At 38.6% G+C, this 20763-nt stretch overlaps 1 protein-coding gene across 2 annotated transcripts in view; it reads left to right on the top strand.

The window, feature by feature from the left end:
- The window catches only part of VAT1L (vesicle amine transport 1 like), a 179183-nt gene that overhangs the window by 12767 nt on the left and 145653 nt on the right, over nt 1–20763 (top strand). For both annotated transcript variants that reach the window (XM_060185132.1, XM_007516633.3), the window contains exons 2-3: nt 12107–12236; nt 17777–17992. In XM_060185132.1, the coding sequence (XP_060041115.1) occupies nt 12107–12236; nt 17777–17992 (346 nt within the window). The remainder of the gene's footprint in view (nt 1–12106; nt 12237–17776; nt 17993–20763) is intronic.

Below are 20763 nucleotides of genomic sequence, written 5' to 3'. Positions count from 1 at the left end.
CAGAAAGAATTGCTTTTCATTTTATCTATACTATGCTTGGTTCAATCAGCTAATGGGGAGCTATTAAACCACCATTCCTATGATTGGTCTGAATGATTTTGTAATTGGATTCTCTTTATCCTCTTAGCAAAATGCACTAAAATTGTTTTGATTGTTGATCTGATAGGAAACTCAATGTTTTGTATCTCTCGTGGTGCATCCCATGAGTACCCATTCATTGGGGAAACTGACGATCCTTTCTAGCCAACTGAATCCACATGGATCCCAGTCACTTTCAAAGCCAGCAACAAGCAGCTCCTGACAGCTTTCAACCTGACCTGTTGACTGGCTACGGAAGAAGGGCAAACGCTAGAAGAAGAAGAAGGAACTCAGATCGCTTGACACAGCTAGCAATGTGTCTACCTCCCAAAACAGTTCTTTCAGATTGATCTACCCATGGATCCCCCAGAATTTCCTTTGACCATTGAAGGGGTGGGCTGTGCACAGACAGCACCTTCTAAGGAAATAAATAGCAAAAGCAACTTTCACCTACGGTACCCCCTTGGGGCCACATGGTCTCTATCCTTTTACTTTTCTAATATTTTTCTTCCTTGTTCCTTTCCCCCCCTCTTGTATACTTTATATAGTGGTCTGCTTGCTCTTCAATGGAAACCTACTTTGCAAAATATTTGAAAATTCTGTCAATCCATTAACACCAAAATACGGTCCATTTGTGCCACAGAGACAAATTCCAACATGTTTTCTTCTGGTCCATGTCCCCCCAGTGTTTCCTCTGCTTTCAAGGCTCACAAACTCTCTCTAAACTCACCAAAGTCTTTTAACTCTTCCAGGCTCTCAAACCCTGCCCTTTTTATCTCCCATCTTTTGCACCTATCTTAGTTCACCTTTGACATCTATTCTTTTATCTTCCCAAAGTAAATTTTTGCTTTCCCCCAATAATAAAAAAAAAGTAAGGAAAGAGCTTGAGGGGCCCTGGGTTTGAGTCCCCTGCTTCCCACCTGCAGGTTTTCAGGTGTATGTCTTTCTCTCCATCTATTTCCTTGTCCTCTCTCAATTTGTCTCTGCCCTAGCTAAAAAAAAAAATAATAATAATAGAAAGAAAAAAAAAGGAAAAAATGGCCACTGGGAGTGGTGGATTCTTAGTGCTGGCACTGAGCTCCAGCAATAACCCTGGTGGCAATAACAGAAAAAAAAAAGAGAGAGAGAGAGAAGAGAAAGAAATTGAATCAGTAAGCACAAGGACCGGCATAAGGATCCCTGTTCGAACCCCAGCTCCCCACCTGCAGGGGAGTTGCTTCACAGGCGGTGAAGCAGGTCTGCAGGTGTCTATCTTTCTCTCCTCCTCTCTGTCTTCCCCTCCTCTCTCCATTTCTCTCTGTCCTATCCAACAACGACAACAACAATAATAACTACAACAATAAAAAAAACAACAAGGGCAACAAAAGGGAATAAATAAATTAAATAAATATTAAAAAAAAGAAATTGAATCAGTGTGCAAACTATTGTATTTTACTGTCAACTGTAAACTATTAATCCCCTAATAAATAAATAAACATATAAAGAAAAATATAATAATAAATAAAAAGAATTTTGTAATGTTTTATAAAGAAATTGAATCACTAATAAATCAGTGACTTAGGTAAAGTCATAGGGATTCTTAAAAAAAAAAGTTAAGAGCTTCAACCACTCCTAGTATTTTCTTGCCTATACCTTCAGTAGGGAAATTGTCATTTGTGAGACTAACATGTGCTAAATAGTAAACACTCAGAAATGGATTTTAAGAAAAACTCTGCCAGAAACTCGCTATGGGGAAATTGTCTATATGGAAGATAGTAGGATAGTGACTCTGTATTGCTTAAGTTAGTTAAATCTAAATATCCATTAGCTAAATTAAATGTTCAGTTCCTCTATCACATCAAACACATTTCCAGTGTTAGTAACTACCTTGGTACTCAGCCATCATATTGGACAAACCACATACAGGGGCATTTCCATCATGCACAAAGTTCCATTGGAACTACTGTTATATAGTCTTCATTCTATTTTATCTACTGAAAAAAAAAACTTTTTAACTATTTTTTTTTTTAGCAGCAAAGACTGGGTTATAGCAGTCATAGCAAAGAATGAATTGTTTCTCTGTGGGGACTTTGCACCCAGGGTTCCAGTGGGAAGTCATGTAGTGTTTGGGAGCTCCTTCTACCCTCCATGGGAAGGTTATGTGAGTCTAGAAAGGTTGGGAGAGATGGAAGCAAAGGGTACATCCATTTATGAGTGACATTCTCTTGTGGAAGCCCCAGTAATCCCTGCAAACTGAGCTAGTAACTATCCTCTCTGGGCTAGCTCTTAATCCTATCATTTCCAACTAGGAAATTATCATACACTACAGTCATTCACTTTTTGATCTCTGAACTCCTGGAGATGTCATTGTCACTGTTGTAACATTAGTGCAGAGCCAAGCCCCCAGCTGTAGAGAATCTACTGAATTCAAAGTGAATTGGACTAAATAATCTTTTTTTTTTCTCCTTTTCATTCGATAGGATAGAGAGAAATTAAGAGGGAGAAGGGAGATATAGGAAGAGAAGGACAGAAACCTGCAGACCTGCTTCACCACCGCTGAAGCACTTCCTCCCCCTGCAGGTGGGGAGTGGGGGTTTGAACCCAGTTCCTTTCACAAAGTACTATGTGTGCTTAACTGGGTGTACCACCGCCTGCCCCCTGACTAAAATGATCTTCATAACCATTCACTGCTAGTCACTTGTTTGGAATCAGTGACTTGGTTACTATCTCTAGCACAGAACCTTCTTTTAAGGAACTGTACTAGGAATAAATCCCTGCTTTGTACCCAGGAGAGGCTGAATATAAATAAATAACTCCAGGTTTTCAAATCAAAGCATTAGTCTTGGCATCAAGGAGAATCTGTTTTGGATCCATTTGTACCATGCTTTTCTGTTTCTGTTGAAAACTGGCTCTTGATATTTAGATTCTGAATATATCTCCTTGGCTATTTTTGTTATGTGTTTGAAATACTACTGAAGTGTGTTTTGAATACTAATTGGGGCTTATGATGTGAATATATTTCCTCTCTCAGAGGAAATAAAATAAACTTGTACAACTATCACTTATGTTCTGCTGCCCTCATGTTCATTTTATTTTGGTCAGTCATTGCACAAAGAGATCAAGGTGAAACAAAAGTATTATTTACTTGATAAGAAAAACGGTAGATTACAAAAGGTATTAGATGTGTCAGAGAGTTTCATAGGCCTCCTATGGATGCTGTGGTCTGATTAGTTGGAAAACAGTCATTAGAGTAGACAGGATTATGTAGAATCAGACATTAAGGGGATCAGTGTCAGGAGCCTAGTGTCTGTGAGGGGAAAGGAGAGTTTGAGTATCTTCTTTTCAACCTCCCATGGATCATAGGTGGCTTCTCCATCCACACTATTCTGCTTGGTCTCAGAGGAGAGATGTCATTTGAGATATGTATTAATGGTGTTTTTGCTTTAGCCATTTCATGTTTTATCTTTCATAGTGGATTTGTGTCAGTCCAATTCCAAAAGAGGAATTAAATCATGAGCAAGATTTTCTGAGATCATTGCTGGGTATTTTCAAGCTATCAAAATAACAAGATAACGTCATTTTTGAGGAAATGAAGGAATGACTAAAACATATACTTCTCTGCCCCCCACTTGGATTTGGATTTAATGAACATGGCACCAAGAGGAGAGCAGAACAAGGAAGGGCACACTTCCACCATCACTGATGCTTGGGGCCTCACCTCTAATTAGACCTGCTTGTTATTACTGGTGAATACAGGGCCATGGAGAATCAGCAAACATGAAATTCCAAACTTCCCACTTCCAAACTTTCTCAGTGGGAAGTATTCATTTTGATGATCACCACTGGCATTGTGTTCTCCAGCTACCCACAGACACAAAGAAATCTCCATACTACTTTATTTTGTCAATTTTTCCCAAGTGATTTTTCATTCTTATATCCATTTTGACAGTTCATCTGCCTTCTTTTTTCATTTTTCTTAAGCCACTGCCCCTTCCTTGAGTGCTGGATTTATTTAGTTTTCTCATTTCCTCCTCATTCTTCTGGATCCAGTTTAGAGATGTTTTCACTTTCCTGCCCCCTTAGCACTAGTTGTAAGAAACTCTAGACCTTTCATCCTCAGAGAAGACTGGGAGAAGAGGCATCATAAACCTTCATCATTAGTGACCATTGCTTTGTGATCTTGAGGGACTGAAATCTTAAAAAGGGAGATCATACCACCTTTCTGGAAGTAGATACTGGGTTATATCACCTGAACCCCCGTTAGGACCCAGGCACTTGTTTCTCCAGCTTCCAGGTATAGAGACTCCTAACAGCTCCTCGTTGCATTCTTCCCAAGTAATCACATTCTGAAGGAATTTTCTTTGCCTAAAATCTATCATTTGATAACTGATTGATGCAAGAGTATGAAAGCCCAGTTCCCTTACCCTGATTCATAATAACTCAAAGAACCCTTCGAGCTTAGAACATTCCATGGATGATCTGAGACCTCTTTCCTAATACATCAGAAGTGCTTGTCTTCTCCCTCTACCCAAGCCAACTTTCCTCTCACTGGTAGAGGTGTTTCTGTGAGTCCTTTGCATACAAAACTGTCTCAGAGTCTATTTCCCAGATAGCCTGACCTATATGGCACCTTCATTGTGTGATACTGAGGATTATGGTGGCAATGCTAAGATGAAGGCAGCTCACACTTACTGAGCACTTACTATGTGCAAGGCACTCTGCTCTACACTGCTGTCTTGTGAAATCCATACCAGCACCCCACTGGGTGCATACATTCCTGCTATTTTTGACATTAGAAAATCAAAGCTTAAGAAGTTAAACCACTTAAGGAGGAGTCAGAAAGTTAAAATCAAGGATTTTAGTGTAGCTTTGGTGATTGTAGAGACATACTAGAACAGTTTTGGGGAACACCTTTATGGGAGGGAGACAGTGGTTTGACACTGGATATCCTGTGTGAGTACTCGGCCTATACTTCCATAAAACTCTTCATCATACAGTTTTCTAGTCAATTTTTATGATTCTCCTTCCTCCTGACAATGCTGAACTCTTTCAAGTGTGGGATCTCCAGTACCTAGTGTAGATGTGCTTAGGGAGTGCTCAAGGTGACAGATGAATCAAAAGTCTCCTATTTATATAACGTGTGCTCAACCAGGTGCACCACCTCCCAGCCCCAAAAGTTCTCCTCTTATAATAGGGAAACTGAGGGATGGTGTTTCAAAAAGAAAAAGTGCAGTGGTCAAGTGTACTGGAATCACATGACTGGATTTCATATCTTAGTGAACATCCATGTGTCTTGGTTTTGTTCTCTAACAGTAGGTCATAATCATTAACCTCTTATCATTGTAATGATTATTGTGAAATTAAATATTATGTTTTAAAACATTTCAGATGACTTCTGCCACATGAAGTAAACACTTCATCAATGTTTTCTATTATAATTACTAACACTCTACTACAAAATTAGTAATCTTACAGTCAGTCATTATTTTTCTCCTCATCAGTGAAATTATAGAATAGGGTCATATAATTATCTACTAAAATGTGCTGTTATTACACATAAATAGTCATGAAGCTCTTCTCATAAAAGCCTATTTTTTTCTCGAAAACCTTCTTTGAAAGAACAATTGAGGTGGGGCCACTAGTGCAGCTACTTCCAACCACAGTGGTATGTTGGAATGTAACCTGTACTAAAGAGATTCTCAGATCTAGGGTCCAGGCTCAGCAAAAAACTAGTATAGTCATGGGCCCTAAGGAATATAACTAAAATAGGCCTACTAGCTGTCTTCAAAACAGAGACCCCAAGCCTTCATCTGCATTATTCCAGCCTTTAGGTTCATGATTAGTCAATAGTTTGTTTGGCTTTATATGTTAACTCTTCTTTCAGCCACCAGGTTCCAAATGCTACCATAATACCAACTGGACTTCCTTGGGCAGATGACCCCACCAATGTGTCCTGGAGCCCCACTTCTCCAGAGCCCTGCCCCACTAGGGAAAGAGAGAGACAGGCTGGGAGTATGGATCGACCTACCAACACACATGTTCAACGCGGAAGCAATTACAAAGCCAGACCTTCCACCTTCCGCACCTCATAATGACCCTGGGTGCATGCTCCCTGAGGGTTAAAGAATAGGGAAGCTATCAGGGAAGGTGATGGGATATGGAGTTATGGTGGTGGGAGTTGTGTGAAATTGTACCCTTCTGATCCTATGGTTTTGTCAGTGTTTCCTTTTTATAAATAAAAATTAAAATAAAAATAAAAAAGATCTAGGGTCAGGATGTGACATTTAAAAAATAAAATAAAATAATAAACACCATGATGAGCCCAACATACATCCAGATAAAGACTATCTTAGAAGCTCAATCAGACTGCACCTCGGTGCTCAGCAGCTCCTACTCTCAGGTGAGGAAGTCACTACCATTAACTATTAAGATCCAGGTCTCCTGGTCTTTCATAAATGCTTGTAACACATTAACTCAAAGAATTAGTGGTTGGTGTATTGGATTCTCAACTATAAGGTCCCGAGTTCTATCCCCGGTAGCACATGTACCAGAGTGATGTCTGGTTCTTTCTCTCTCTCCTTTCTCATGAATAAATAAATAAATAAATAAATAAATAAATTCTTAAAAAAAAGAATTATAGTGGTTCATATTTTAAAGAAATGTAAAATATGCTAGCTAGTCCTGTATATCCCTTCTATAACATCTGTGATCTTCACAAATATACCTAGTAACTAGCTACATGAAAATTAATCCAGTGTTGTTATTTTTTTTTAATCAGAAACTTGGCCATAGAAGTCAATGGCATGATAACCATATTTTCAGACAAAACAAACTCAGGAGGAAGAGCCAATGTTTTGGATGAGAGTACTAGGATCTAGGAAAGAGCCAAAAATTGAAGGGATGAAGCTAACTTAGAGTAAGATCACATTTAACAAGAGTAAATATAATCCTTTGGAATAGGATAAAAATATTCATCTTCCCTAAAGAACCATGAAAAAGCTTTTATTTTCTTATCTAGTTGTCACCCATGAATTTACCTTGCTTCATTCCAAAGAAGAACTTGAAATAGCTTTACAAAGAAAGACAGCAGTGATTCTCTAAGCTTGGCTCCTAGACCAACAGTGGCAGTGTCACTTAAGAACAAGTTAGAAATGGAAATTTTTGAATCCCACCTGCAGATCTATTGAGTTAGAAGTCAAGGGTGGGACCTCATGAACTGTGTTTTAACAAACCCTCCTGGAATTCTGATGCACAATAAAATATAAGAACCATTGTAGTAGAGCTTAAGATACTATTTAAAATGGAAGAACCATTGTAGTAGAGCTTAAGATACTATTTAAAATGGAAACTCCAAGGCATGAATAAAGTAAAGATGTTTCCCCATCCCACCCAAGATCAAAACATTTGATGAAGCTTTATTTATTTGTACCAATAAAGATGTAGGCTGCTTGAAAAGGGAGATTTTTCTCATACTGTTCTTTATGTTACAGTCTTCTCCATATCCACTTGCCTCTTCTTAAGCTAGTGCTTTTTTGGATCAATTTTATCTCAGAGTGGAAATTTACTAAACTATAGAGAATCTGATCCTTTTGTCATTCATAGTGATATCCTTTAAGAAACTACTTATGTCTTCATGTGATATTAGTATGTTCAAAAGAATCTAACACATTCTGAAGCACACGTTTTGCAGAGAAAAATATATAACAGTACATTATGATTCAGAGATAACAGAATGATAACTTACTAGCATTTGAAATTCATGAATAAAGAAAGCTCCTGTTCCAATTCTGGGACCTACTTTGTGATCCTGGACAAAGCACTTCCTTTTCTTTAGCACTCATCCTCCTTCCATGCTCATATCTTTATACCTAACATGTAGCATCATCTTCAAGGGGACAATATTTATTTACTCTAATTTCAGCACAAAACAAAGGCAGCTAAGCATTTCTGATGAAACTTACAAGATTGATCTATATCATTTAATGGAGAACAGGAGGGCTGGGGAGATAGCATAATGGTTATGCAGAAGACTCTCATGCCAGAGGCCCTGGGGTCCCACATTTAATCCCCAGCACTACCTTAAGCCAGAGCTGAGCAGTGCTCTGGTGGTTCCCTACTCTGTTTTTCTCATTAAAAAAGTATCTTAAAAAATTTAAAAAAATAAAATTAAAATAATAGAGAAATAAAGCAGAGAGGCCAACACTAGCTTGCGTCTCAGACTTCAGCTTCTATTAATAGGTAGAATCTAAATATCCCAAGTTAATGTTTTTTCTTAAGATCACCAAGCATCCTACAACTAAGCTTTGATTTTTGTTATTGTCACTGGGGCTTTATTGCTCTGATCTGACTTTCGTATGAAAAGACATAGAGGGACAAAAAGATAACACAACACCAAAGCTTCCTCCAATGAGTTATGGGCTGGGCTTAAACCTGAGTCTTGTGCATGGCAAAGCAGTAGAGTTATTTTGCCTGTCTGCTAAACTTTGATTTTGATAATACTTTAAGTAGATTCCATAGAATAAAGGACCACCAGGTGAACATAGTGTGAGGGCTGGGAGGACTTGAGAGACATAGCCATCGTCTCACTGCTCACTGATGGAGATGCAGGGGATTGGAACCATGATCACTGCATCTGTATTCTCTCACCATTTCTCTCTCTCTCTTTCTTTCAATATTTATTTTTTTATTAGTGGCTACAGGAAGAGAGAAATAGAGAGGAGGGGGGAGATAGAGAGGGAGAGAGACACCTGTAGCCCTGCTTCACCACTTGTGAAGCTTTACCCCTACAGGTGATGACCAGGGGTTTGAATCTGGGTCCTTGCACACTGTAATGTGTGTGCTTAACCAGGTGTGCCACCACCTGGCCTCTCACCATTTCTTATTAGTCTTCTTGTTCATGAGTCTTGAAATTATTAGTTTCAACAGTATGTGATTTTTTTTTTTGCCTTTGAGGATTCATTCTATTATACAAGAAACAAGAAATCTAAAGTCTTGATTCATGCCTCAGCTTTGCCATGTTGTTTTTGTTGTCTTTGGCAAGTCTGTTTCCTCATCTGAGTCTCAATGTTTACATTCATTCAACGGGAATAATAATGTCAGCATGTTACATCTTCCTGAGATTGTTTCAGGACTTAGTGAAATGTGTATAATCATACATTATAAACCATATCATGTTATGCAGATATAAGAAAATGTCTCTAGATTCCTTTCTATGTTAAATCACATTCTTCATCTTGCATTTTGAGTTTTTTAAGGTCCCTTTCTCAAATATCTACCTATATCTACCTTAGTGCCTATAGGATACTGTGTCTTAGTGGTAACTTCTTAAGCCTGTTTTTTTTATTAATAATTTAGTATTGGACAGAATATAAAACTTTATAATCTTATTTATTATAGTTATACCATTTTTTGAGAAAAACAGGACTACTTAGTAGAAGGTTATGCCAAACTTGTTCTAGCACTATTTTCTTACCGTAATCTCAGCTGTTTAAGAGGCATAAAAAAAGTAGGTAGGAGAGTAGCCAAACATAGTCACCTTGCTATTGCACATGACCCATGTTCAAAGCCAGTGTCACATAGGTATGTCACAGAATTTAGGAAGGCTCTGGTACTGTAATGTCTCACCTTTTCTTTCTCTGAATGAAAACGTCAGCTTGGAAGCATTGAAATCATATGTGTTGGAGACTGACTCTATGAAAGAAGGTAGGGAAGGGGAATGGAGGGAAGAGAAAGAGGAAAAGAAAATCAAGTAGAAGAGACATCCGAGACTACCACCCCAGGTGGCTCTGTCATGCAATGGATAGTGCATTGGACTTCTAGTGACAAAGACTACCACCCCTCACCCCCACCTCCCATCCCCACCTGAATTTTCAAGACACAGTTATTGCTACCATCCAAAAAATGTCCAAGTTAAAAAAAAATCAAATTATCTTGTAGAATACTGCAAACTATAATTGTGAAGATCTCTAACTTCCCTACCTGTGGGAGAGTGGGGCACTTCACAATCAGTGAAGCAGGTCTACAAATGTCTATCTTTCTCTCCTATCTTCCTTTCCTCTCTCAATTTCTCTCTGTCCTATCCAATAAAAAGAAGAAGAAGAAGAAAGAAGAGGAGGAGGAGGAGGAGAAGGAGGAGGAGGAGGAGGGGAAGGAGGAGGAGGAGGAGGGGAAGAAGAAGAAGAAGAAGAAGGAGAAGGAGAAGGAGAAGGAGAAGGAGAAGGAGAAGGAGAAGAAGAAGAAGAAGAAGAAGAAGAAGAAGAAGAAGAAGGAGAAAAGAAAGACCTCTAGGAACAGTGGATCTGTGGATTTGTAGTGCCAGCACCAAACCCCAGCAATAACTCTGGATGAAAAAAAAAAAGTATAGCTTGATATGACTCTGTATTTTTCCTTTTGTAGAAAAACTAAAGCATTAGACATAATTTCACAGTCTACTTTCTGTGTGACCTTGGGCAAATAACTTATTTTCTTTAAACAGTGTTGCTTAATTAGTCTAAACAAAAATGGAGACAATAGTGTTTAGTGGGTGACCTGGAGTTATAAATTATGGTATTTTTTATAGCTTGTATCATGAGACAGAAATCACATACCTAACTATGTAGTGAGGTTCTATTATAAACAAATGTATGCTGTAACAAAACAATTTTTAGAAATACAATAACAGGACCAAGTGTAGAGAATCAATCCACCCATTTTTGGGAACTCAGCAATGAAGTGTGTAAAACCCATGCTTCTGTATGCTGTTTAATTGATTCTACTCCTCTTCATGCTTTTTATCTATTTGTAACTTTCCTATTTACTGACACTGTAACTTATGTTCCCTCTAAGAGTGGGTTAACAGGGATCCCTTAGCCCAAGTCTTTCAACATAAAAAACATAGTGAAACAAAATATGCATGAAATGAGAATGGAGTATCTGATTTGAGGCACAGAAATTCTTTTTATTGTTATAGAGTGGTGCTTTATTTGGTTGTGTAGGAAAATGTCATAGAAATGACAGTTATATATAACTGAAGTTTCCCTGTTTGGGTTCTAAGCCTATCTTTAACTCTTGATTAATGGGAATGTTCCTAAAATGAATCTCACATCTATCTTCTTAACAGAAGATGTAAATTTAAAGGCAAACAGCTATGGAGTATATACTATATTCTCAGTATAATACTTAAGTACCTAACCCTCATTAATTTTTTTCTTTTTCTTTTTTAATTTTCAGATAGAGACAGAGATGTTGAGAAAGAAGGGAAAATAGAAAGGGAGAGAGAGAGAGAGAGAGAGATACCTACAACACTGCTTCACCACTTGTGAAGCTTTCCCCAAGGGTGTGGTCTAGGGGCTTGAACCTGAGTCCTTGAACATGGTAATGTGTGCACGCTACCGGGTGTACCACTACCCAGCCTCCTGCAATGTATATTTTTTAAAAGTCTGAATAAGCAAGATCTGAGGAACAACCAAGAGGTTATCTTTGGAATAAGAGGCTCAGTTCCTCAACTGCTATTTTTTATATATATTTATTTATTCCCTTTTGTTGCCCTTGTTGTTTTATTGTTATAGTTATTATTGTTTTTATTGATGTCATCATTGTTGGATAGGACAGAGAGAAATGGAAAGAGGAGGGGATGACAGAGGAGGGAGAGAAAGATAGTCACCTGCAGACCTGATTCACTGCTTGTGAAATGACTCCCCTGCAGGTGGGGAGCTGGGGGCTTGAACTGGGATACTTACCCCAGTCCTTGCGCTTTGTGCCACCTGCACTTAACCCACTGTGCTACCACCCAGCTCCCCTCAGCTGCTATTTTAACTGTCAGAAAAGCATGTTATATCTATCTGTAGAGGTCATAGAGTTTTGCTCTGCTGCTGTTATCTAACTTGTGATGTTCCTAGTAGGTATGCATTGTCAGAAAGAAAAAGATAAAAAAAAAAAAAGGAGAAAGAAGTTGGGGCGGGCAGGGCAGAAAGGAAGAGGGGAGAAGATGAGGAAAGAGAAATTAAACCAGTACTTCCTTTTGGGTCTCATTATTAATTTCTTTCTCTCTTTCCACATTTGTCATCCACAGTGGTTTAAACTTCATTGACTTGATGGTGAGACAAGGGAATATCGACAACCCTCCCAAGACACCTCTGGTGCCAGGATTTGAGTGTTCTGGGATTGTGGAAGCTCTGGGGGACAATGTGAAAGGATACGAGGTAATGCTTTGACTTCTGACTGCAAGAGGAATATTTACCTGCAATCTGTTGAGATAGTATATGATGATGATGCAGATATGTTTGAAATGGTCATTGGTGTATATTATTGCTGTTATATTAATTGCTTTTCTTAACAATGTTTATAAATGATAGGACTTTCCAAATGCCTGCAACCTTTCTTATGTACCATCTTGGTTGCTGCTAGCCACAGTCTGGTGAAGTGGCCGTGAAAAATCTCGTCATCCCTCTGATTCAGGATGTACAACTAATTAACAAGAATGTTTGACCTTGGACTAATGGAGAGTGCACACTCTTTGGCCCCACCCATGGCTCCTACTTTTGAATTGCCTCAGGCTCAAAGACAAATGATGAGACAAGAGTTGGGGGAGAAAAAGCCTCTGTATTGTATACTTTGTTTCCTATAAACATCTATTTACTGATGTGTTTAATCATTCATCAAGCACTCTTTCAGACATTGAGGATGTAAGATTTTTGGATGGCAATTTTAGAGGGCAGTGGTTTCTGACAATGAGAAAGAATGTCATGGGTTGTTGGCTTTGAGAGTAGGGCTATGGGTAAAAAGCATTATTGAGTCATTCTGAATACTTTTGTACATGTTCAAAATTCTCCATAATACAAAATTTTTAATTAGCAGAAGGATATATGACTTTTCCTGTTGTTATATTGTAAATCAGATAGAAGCTGGTCTGTAAAAACTGAAAAACTGTGGGCAAATCAATCGCACCAAATTGCAGTAGTTTAGAGTCAGAAAACCCAATGGAAATCAAGTATACGAGCTCTCACTCATAACTAAATGCTTCCCCAGGGAGAAATGCATGAAGCAAATATTTGAGAATCCATCATAACCAGAAACACAGCAAGTTAACATTTTTTTTCAGTCTTACCACATCCCTGTGAGTTAAAGACTTTTTTTATCCTCTTAGAAAGGGGGATCTGAAGGGTTCAGTAATTATTTTTTTATGAGGTCAGCAAGGTAGGAAGCAGTAGTTACATCTGGATTCAAATCACTTGAACTTTTTTTTATTCTTCTCCAAACCCCAGATTCTAACTCTTGTTCCCACTGAGCAAATGCTACAATGGTAGGTGCAGGAAGGAAAAAAAAAATTCTGTATATAAAATGCAATGTTACAATGTGCTTGGAATTGAATTTGAGCCTCCTGCTCCATCCGATTGCATCTGAGCTTCAGTACACTCTGACAGTGTCAATATGCTCCACAGTCAATCTGATGAATCTCTGGCAATCTCATCCTGATTTTCAGGCTTTTTGACAATGGTTTCCATGTAATATAGCAAGAAAGTATTGAGAAAGAAGAAGTAAATGGGCTTTTCCTTTTTACTTTTGTATGACTTTACATTTTCTGTTTCTAGGTGAGCAAGCTAACCAGATGCATTACCTGTTCTCCTGGGAAGTGCTATGTACTGGGTTGCTGGGAAAGCCATGGTTTATTTTGCATAGAAAATAAAAAAAACATGCTATGAATTTCCTGACAATCCCTACCCCCAATATATATAGGAAATATTTTCTGCTTTTCATTCATCCACTTACTCCCAAAGGAAGATATTACATTGCTCACTCTATTAATTCTGTTCATTACTTAAATAATAACACTTTCTTTTAGAATATACAATAAACAGGAATATCACTGGACTTATGTGAGAAAGGGTACTTGCTAGCTTGATGATATATTCTTCCCCTTATATATGATCTGTCTTTTGTTAGTCCTGGGTTGCTAATGTTCAGAGCTCCCCTCCATTCCCCTGCAATGACTTTCAGTTGCTAAAACAAATAAAAGCAGCTACCCACAGATTTCCAATCACAGTATGATTGGAAGAAAACCAATACTAATATTCCCTCTATAATTTGACCTGAGAATTTCAATCATGCTGGAGATGAAATTTTATACAGCAGCATGCTGAACAACTTTCTTGGTTTGATCAATTGCTAGGAAGGTTTGCAAAGTTGTTGCCTGAGGCACAGCAGTAGAATAATTTGGACCCAGTTGTCCAAGACTAATTTCTTTTTCTGGGCAGAATCAAATAATGAGGTGAACTGGATATTAAAAAGAAGAAGAAGAAGTTGCCTGCCTCTGGACTCTGAGACTAGGGTTGATCCAATGGTTTAGCCACTTTTGCCGTTTTCATAATCTAATAGGAAAGATGGAGCCAAATTGAGTGAGAAATGTTTGAGGTTCTGCCACACCATAATGTCCATGAATATCACAGTCAAGGTGACTGAGATACTTTGTATTGACACTGGAAATCATCAGCTACTCTGTCATGCTGAGTCTGTATCCTTGAGTTTTCATGATTTTGTGCAAAAGTGGATGCCTTTGGTATCCTTCTGTTCCAAATCATTACATTTATGATGGGGTTCCTAGAATTTATCAGTAGGTCTTCAACCTATGCAGAGATTGAGGCACTGCAGTGAGACAGACTCTCTGTCCTGTCAAGTTTCTCCCTTAAACAGCTAATCCTTTTGACTTCATCTAATATAGCAATTTTTAAATTTAGCCTTTTAAAAATTTTTTTATATTTATTTATTCCTTTTTGTTGTCCTTGTTGTTTTATTGTTGCAGTTATTATTGTTTTCATCGTTGTTGGATAGGACAGAGAGAAATGGAGAGAGGAGGGGAAGACAGAGAAGGAGAGAGAAAGACACCTGCAGACCTGCTTCACTGCTTGTGAAGCGACACCCCTGCAGGTGGGGAGCCTGGGGCTCAAACCGGGATCCTTACGCGGTCCCTGTGCTTTGCGCCACATGCATGTAACCCACAGTGCTACCACTCGACTCCCTTAATTTAGCTTTTATCATTAAATTGTGAGCTCTATAAGGAACCAATATGTTATATTTTAAAATTTTTTTAAAGAACTTATTTATTTATGAGAAAGGTAGGAGGAGAGAGAGAGAGAGAAAGAACCAGACATCACTGTGGTACATGTGCTGCCAGGGATTGAACCTGAGACTTCATGATTAAGACTCCAATGCCTTTTCCACTGTACCACCTCCCAGACCACACCAATATGTTCTTTTTGAGAGTTAACATTGATTGTTCTTTCCTCATTTTATTTCTTTTAAAAATATTTGTATTTATTTATTATTGGATAGAGACAGAGAGAAATTGAGAGGAGAGGGGGAGGTAAAGAAAAGAGAGACAGAGAGACACCTGCAGCCCTGCTACATGATTCGTGAAGCTTTTGCCTTGCAGGTGGGGACCAGGGGCTTGAACGCAAGTCCCCGCGCACTGTAGTGTGTGCACTTAACCAGGTGTGCCACCGCCTGGCCCTTTCCTCATTTTAAACACATCATGCCAAATGTATTGCATATACATTTTGTCACTTAACCATCATAAGAGACCTTTCCTAATATTATAACCACCTTTGAACTCAGGATACTAAGGTTTAGAGTCAAAATAGGGGCCAAAAGATGACTCACCCCATATAGTGCATACCTTGCTGAATGTGAGGCCCCTGAGTTTAATCCCTGGCACCACATGGTAGCTCCATGAAGGCACTGGTGAGCTCTGTGGATGGGGGACAAGTGCTGTGGTGTCTCTCATCACTCTCTGCATCACTCTTCCTCTCTTGCTTCCCATCTCAATGAAACCAAAGAATGAATAAGATGAGGGAGAGAGGCTGCTCTGACATACTATGTATGTATGAAGCCCTGGGCTCATTCCTGGAGTAGCATAAAAAAAACGTTGAACTAATAGTCTCAGATCTAGTTAGTAGGTTTCCCTATTGTATATCCTAACATTAAGTTATTTATTCATAAAACTTATTTCAGGTGTTATGAATTATTTATTTATTTATTTGATAGAGGCAGAAAGAAATTGAGAAGGGAGGGGGAGGTAGAGAGGGAAAGAGGCAAAGAGACACCTGTAGCCCTACTTGACCACTCTTGAAGGTTTCCCCCTGCAAGTGGGAACCTGGGTCCTTGTGTGCTGTAATGTGTGTATTTAACCAGGTACACACTACCTGGCCCTGAATTAATTGTTTCTATCTGAAATTGGTTTATCTATATTTGAATCATGTCCACCTACTCTCTAGCTATATAACCCTGAGAATGTGCTTTTATTTCTTTCACTTAGTGTAAATGTCTGTGAAGTCAACAGTCATTTGTCTGTTAACTCATCTCATAGGTGACTTTTGCTTTTGTTGTACAGGAATAGAAGAGAAATGCTAGTCTACAAAGAAAACAAAGCAATATAATCAGTTCTAAGTATGTGTATGCATATATAAAAAGCATTAACTTATTTATAATTGATTAAGACCTCAACAGTCTGAATATTGCATTTCAAAGCAACAGTAACACTAACCTATCAAATAGAATGTTTCAATTTAATGAGCACTTGGTAGATCATGCAAGATACTAGTGTTAGTTAATTTATTTGTATTTACCTTTAATAATGATGTGCTATGGTGGCTAGGGAAGTGACTCTACAAGTAAAGTGAAAAATTTGCAAGCCTGAGGCCCCAGATTCAATTCTCAGCATCAAATTTGCCAAAATGGTGTTCTAAGCCCCATCTCATAAACAAAACAAACAAACAAGTCTTTACTTAAAAGAAAATGCTGGACCAGGGACAATATTTCAGCAGCAGAGCACTGGGTTTATATGCATGAGGCCCCAGGTTTTATCCCTGACTAATCCATATGCCAGACTTAAGTGCTATTCTGACCTCTCTCCATCCTTCATAAAACTAAAATTAACATATAAAAAAGATATGCTATGAAAAAATAGTATACTAGGAAAGACTGGCCTCCCCCCTTTTGCACTGAATCTATATATATATATATAGACTAATAACAAATATTCCACCATACATTTTTGGCAATTCTTTGTAAAGATTAGATGAGAGATTATAAATGGTTAGATTAGACATGTGATGTGCTGAAGACAATACCTGCCACCTAACTATTCTAATAATAAATGTCAGTTGTTCCTCACATCTGCTGGCATTCTACTTCTCTCTGGGCTGGTTGCTATATCCTGAGCAGTCTTCTGCACTTTGATTTGCAGGACTTTTCTGATGCACTGTTTCATGACCTTTGCAGTGGTAATTCTGTGTTAAACTTTGATGCAGATACCACAGTGAAAAGCCTGGTTACCTATCAGGTAGCATGAAATGAATTAGACCAGACTTTGCTCCTACCTCAGCCTTTTTAGACTGACTTATGTTCTAAAACAGAGAGATTCTATGAACCACTTGGGGGCGGGGGGGTTCTAACATTACTAAAGTGAAAAATGTGCATTATATATTTCTACTCAAGAAGAGGGGTAAAACTTCTTCTCCATGCCCACTAGATGTTTTCATAGGTGGGCTTCATAATATTTATAAATGACTTGAAATTGGGAGACAATGATGTGTATGTTGAAGGCTGGAGGTGGGGGTGGGGTTTGGAGGGAAAGAAGGAATCTGTGGTTTTTTTTGTTTTGTTTTGTTATCAGTCAGGAGTATCTGAGAAATCCCTTGAGAAACAATTGGAAACTTTCCTGAACCCTGTTCTTCTTTATATCCAGATCGGAGATCGGGTCATGGCATTTGTCAATTACAATGCCTGGGCAGAGGTAGTCTGCACACCAGTGGAGTTTGTCTACAAGATCCCAGATGACATGAGCTTCTCTGAGGCTGCTGCATTCCCCATGAACTTTGTGACAGCCTACATGATGCTCTTTGAAGTTGCCAACCTCCGAGAAGGGATGTCTGTGCTTGTGCACTCAGCTGGTGGGGGAGTGGTAAGTCTGCTGCTTGTATGTCCTCTTCCTTGATATCATAATGGGGAAAGTGAGGTGCCTTCCAGTTGATGAGGACATTCCTGTGTCAGCTCTCTCTATAAATAGGGACAACCTCTGTGAATCTGGTGAAGCTCACTTAGAGGGCAGTTCATATATTGGATTGTCAGAAAAGTCATGATATATTTTTCTGTTTTTCTTTTTATTATTATTAATTTCTTTTAAAGAAATAACTACTTCATTTTACTTTTTAAAATTAATTTATTTTATTTTTCTTATTTAATAAAATAGAGAAAATGAGAGGGAAGGGGAAAACAGAAGAAAGAGAGACATCTACAGCTCTACTTCACCACTTGTGAAGGTTCCCCTTCTACAGGTGTGGACCAGAGGTTTGAACCAGGGTCTTTGAATATGGTAGTGTGTGTACTCAATTGAGTGCACCACCACGTGGCCCCTTTCATGTTTTTCGATGCAAAAGTGTCATGTGTCATGACTTTTCCAACAACCCAATAGATGGTTGTACTGAGGGTAGGGGGAGTGAGCCTCAGAAATGGCTACTCAAGCTTGGCATGTTAAGACTCAGAGAGTCTCAGAGACTGGTTGCAGATTTGAATATCATCTGTCAGGTGAGTTTTTGATAAGGGAGAGAAAAATCTGATCTAGAAGTTAGGGATGGCAGACATTTCTCTCATGGCTTGACTGTTTCTTCATGTCAGTCATTCAGTACATATATGTAAAAAACTGAGGGCCAGGTGTTGCAATAAAAAATAAGGTTTTCTTTAATGGCTTTTATTATTATTACTATTGAACTTGTTTTTGGAACAAAGAGAAATGTACCAGGGATACATGCCTCACAAGGGGAAAAAAATCTGGGGAAATAAAGGTTCTTATCACACTTTATTTGGAGTTTATAGACATGTGAAGCAGAAGAAGGAACTGGGGGGGAAAGGAGATGAGAGTAAGAAAATAAGTTTGCACCAAATACAGGCCATAATGTTCTAAAGAAACAAAATTGAAGACTAAAGATTGGCTTAGTTTTATAATAGTGAACACAAGAAGAGGAAAATGATTAGACATATGAATCTGTTGGGCTCTTTCATTGGAAACAGACCAATTACTAGGCAAAATCACCATTAGTCCTGGGATTTCAGACCCAGGGTAAAATTTCTCTGTGGTTTCTAGTAAAAAATGCATGCTGACAAGTAATCAACATCCTCAACAAAACTGGCATAATAGCTGCAACTGCAACTCTTTCATGATTTTTTTTTCACATTATTTCCCAGATATAATCTAGTTGCACTCAAGTTTACTAAATTTTGGTAAACAAATATTTTAGGCCAAAATCATGTGATCTCATTTACTTTATGGATAGTTTAAAGCTGTCGTTTGACTGCCTATCTCTCAGGGGTCTGAATCTCCTGTAATAGCATTTCTCCCAAGCAATATCTGATAGGTAGTGTGCATCTGGTTTCAAGGTTACCATCAGAGAAAAGTGCACACATTACTGTGCACAAGGACCTGGGTTCAAAGCAGGTCTTCAGATGCCTTTCTTTCTTTTTTTTTTTTTAATTACCTTTATTTCTTTACTGGATAGAGACAGCCAGAAATTGAGAGGAAGGAGGATATGGGGAGAGAGAGACAGAGAGACACCTACAGCACTGCTTTACCACTTGTGAAGCTTTTCCCCTGCAGGTGGGGATGGGGGTCTTGAACCCAGGCCCTTGCGCACTGTAACACGTGTGCTCAATCAGGTGCACCACCACTGGACCCCCATGTATATCTTTCTCTCTCCCTCTCTATATCCCACTTCTCTCTCAGTTCTCTCTGTTCTATCAAAATTAAAAGGAGGGGGGAAAATGGCCATCAGGAGCAGTGGATTTGTAGTGCTGGCACTGAGTGGCAGCAATAATCCTGGTGGTTAAAAACAAACAAAGAAATGAAGGAATCAAAGGAAAGTCCATATAATTCCACAAGCCCATAATGGGAAGACCATGGGGTCTTTGCCTGCCCCAGGCATAGCCATAATCTGAGTTATGAAAGACAACCAGCTTTAGTAGAGGGAACTTCCTGGGAAGCTACATTTCTGATTTACCTGTTAGCCTAAAGACAAATATGAGAAAGTAGCCACACCTGGTTGCATTGTGACTGGTAGTCAAGATAATGGTCTTGTATAGATACCCATATCCTAATCTCTGACACGTGTGAATATGGCACTTTGTGTGACTGTTGTGACTTAGGTAAAGACCTTGAGGTGGAGAAATTATCCTCAGCTACTCAGGTGGACCCAATATAATCACAAGAGACCTTGATGGAAAAGGGAGGCAGAATAGTCAGACAGAGATATAAAGATGCTACACTTCGGTCTTTAATGATCATGTGATCATCAAATAATGTTCATGAACCAATGTATGTGGCCAAGCTCTAAATGTTGGAAAGAAATAGATTCTTCCTGTGGAGTTAGAGGGACCATGAGCATTGCTAACACATTGGCTTTAGTCTAGGTAAACTAATTTTGGATTTCTAATCTCTAGAACTATAATATAATAAATTTGTGCTGGTTGTTTTTGTTTTTTTCATTAAGCGAGAGTGTCTTATTGTTTTGCCTTTAAGCCACAATGTTTGCAGTCTTTGAAGACAGTTTTCCTATGACAATCACACAACCAGATGGTCTGAGAGGAAAATGCCCCTAATCAAATCTTTGTGAACCTGTTTAAAAATAGACTTGTCATTTTTTTAAAGCAACAGTAACAAAATAATCAAATAAGGGAGACTCA

This window comes from Erinaceus europaeus, chromosome 2 (assembly GCF_950295315.1).
Source record: "Erinaceus europaeus chromosome 2, mEriEur2.1, whole genome shotgun sequence".
Classification (NCBI taxonomy): Eukaryota; Metazoa; Chordata; class Mammalia; order Eulipotyphla; family Erinaceidae; genus Erinaceus; species Erinaceus europaeus.
The sequence above is the reverse complement of the archived record's forward strand: the minus strand, read 5'-3'. Positions and strand labels throughout refer to the sequence as shown.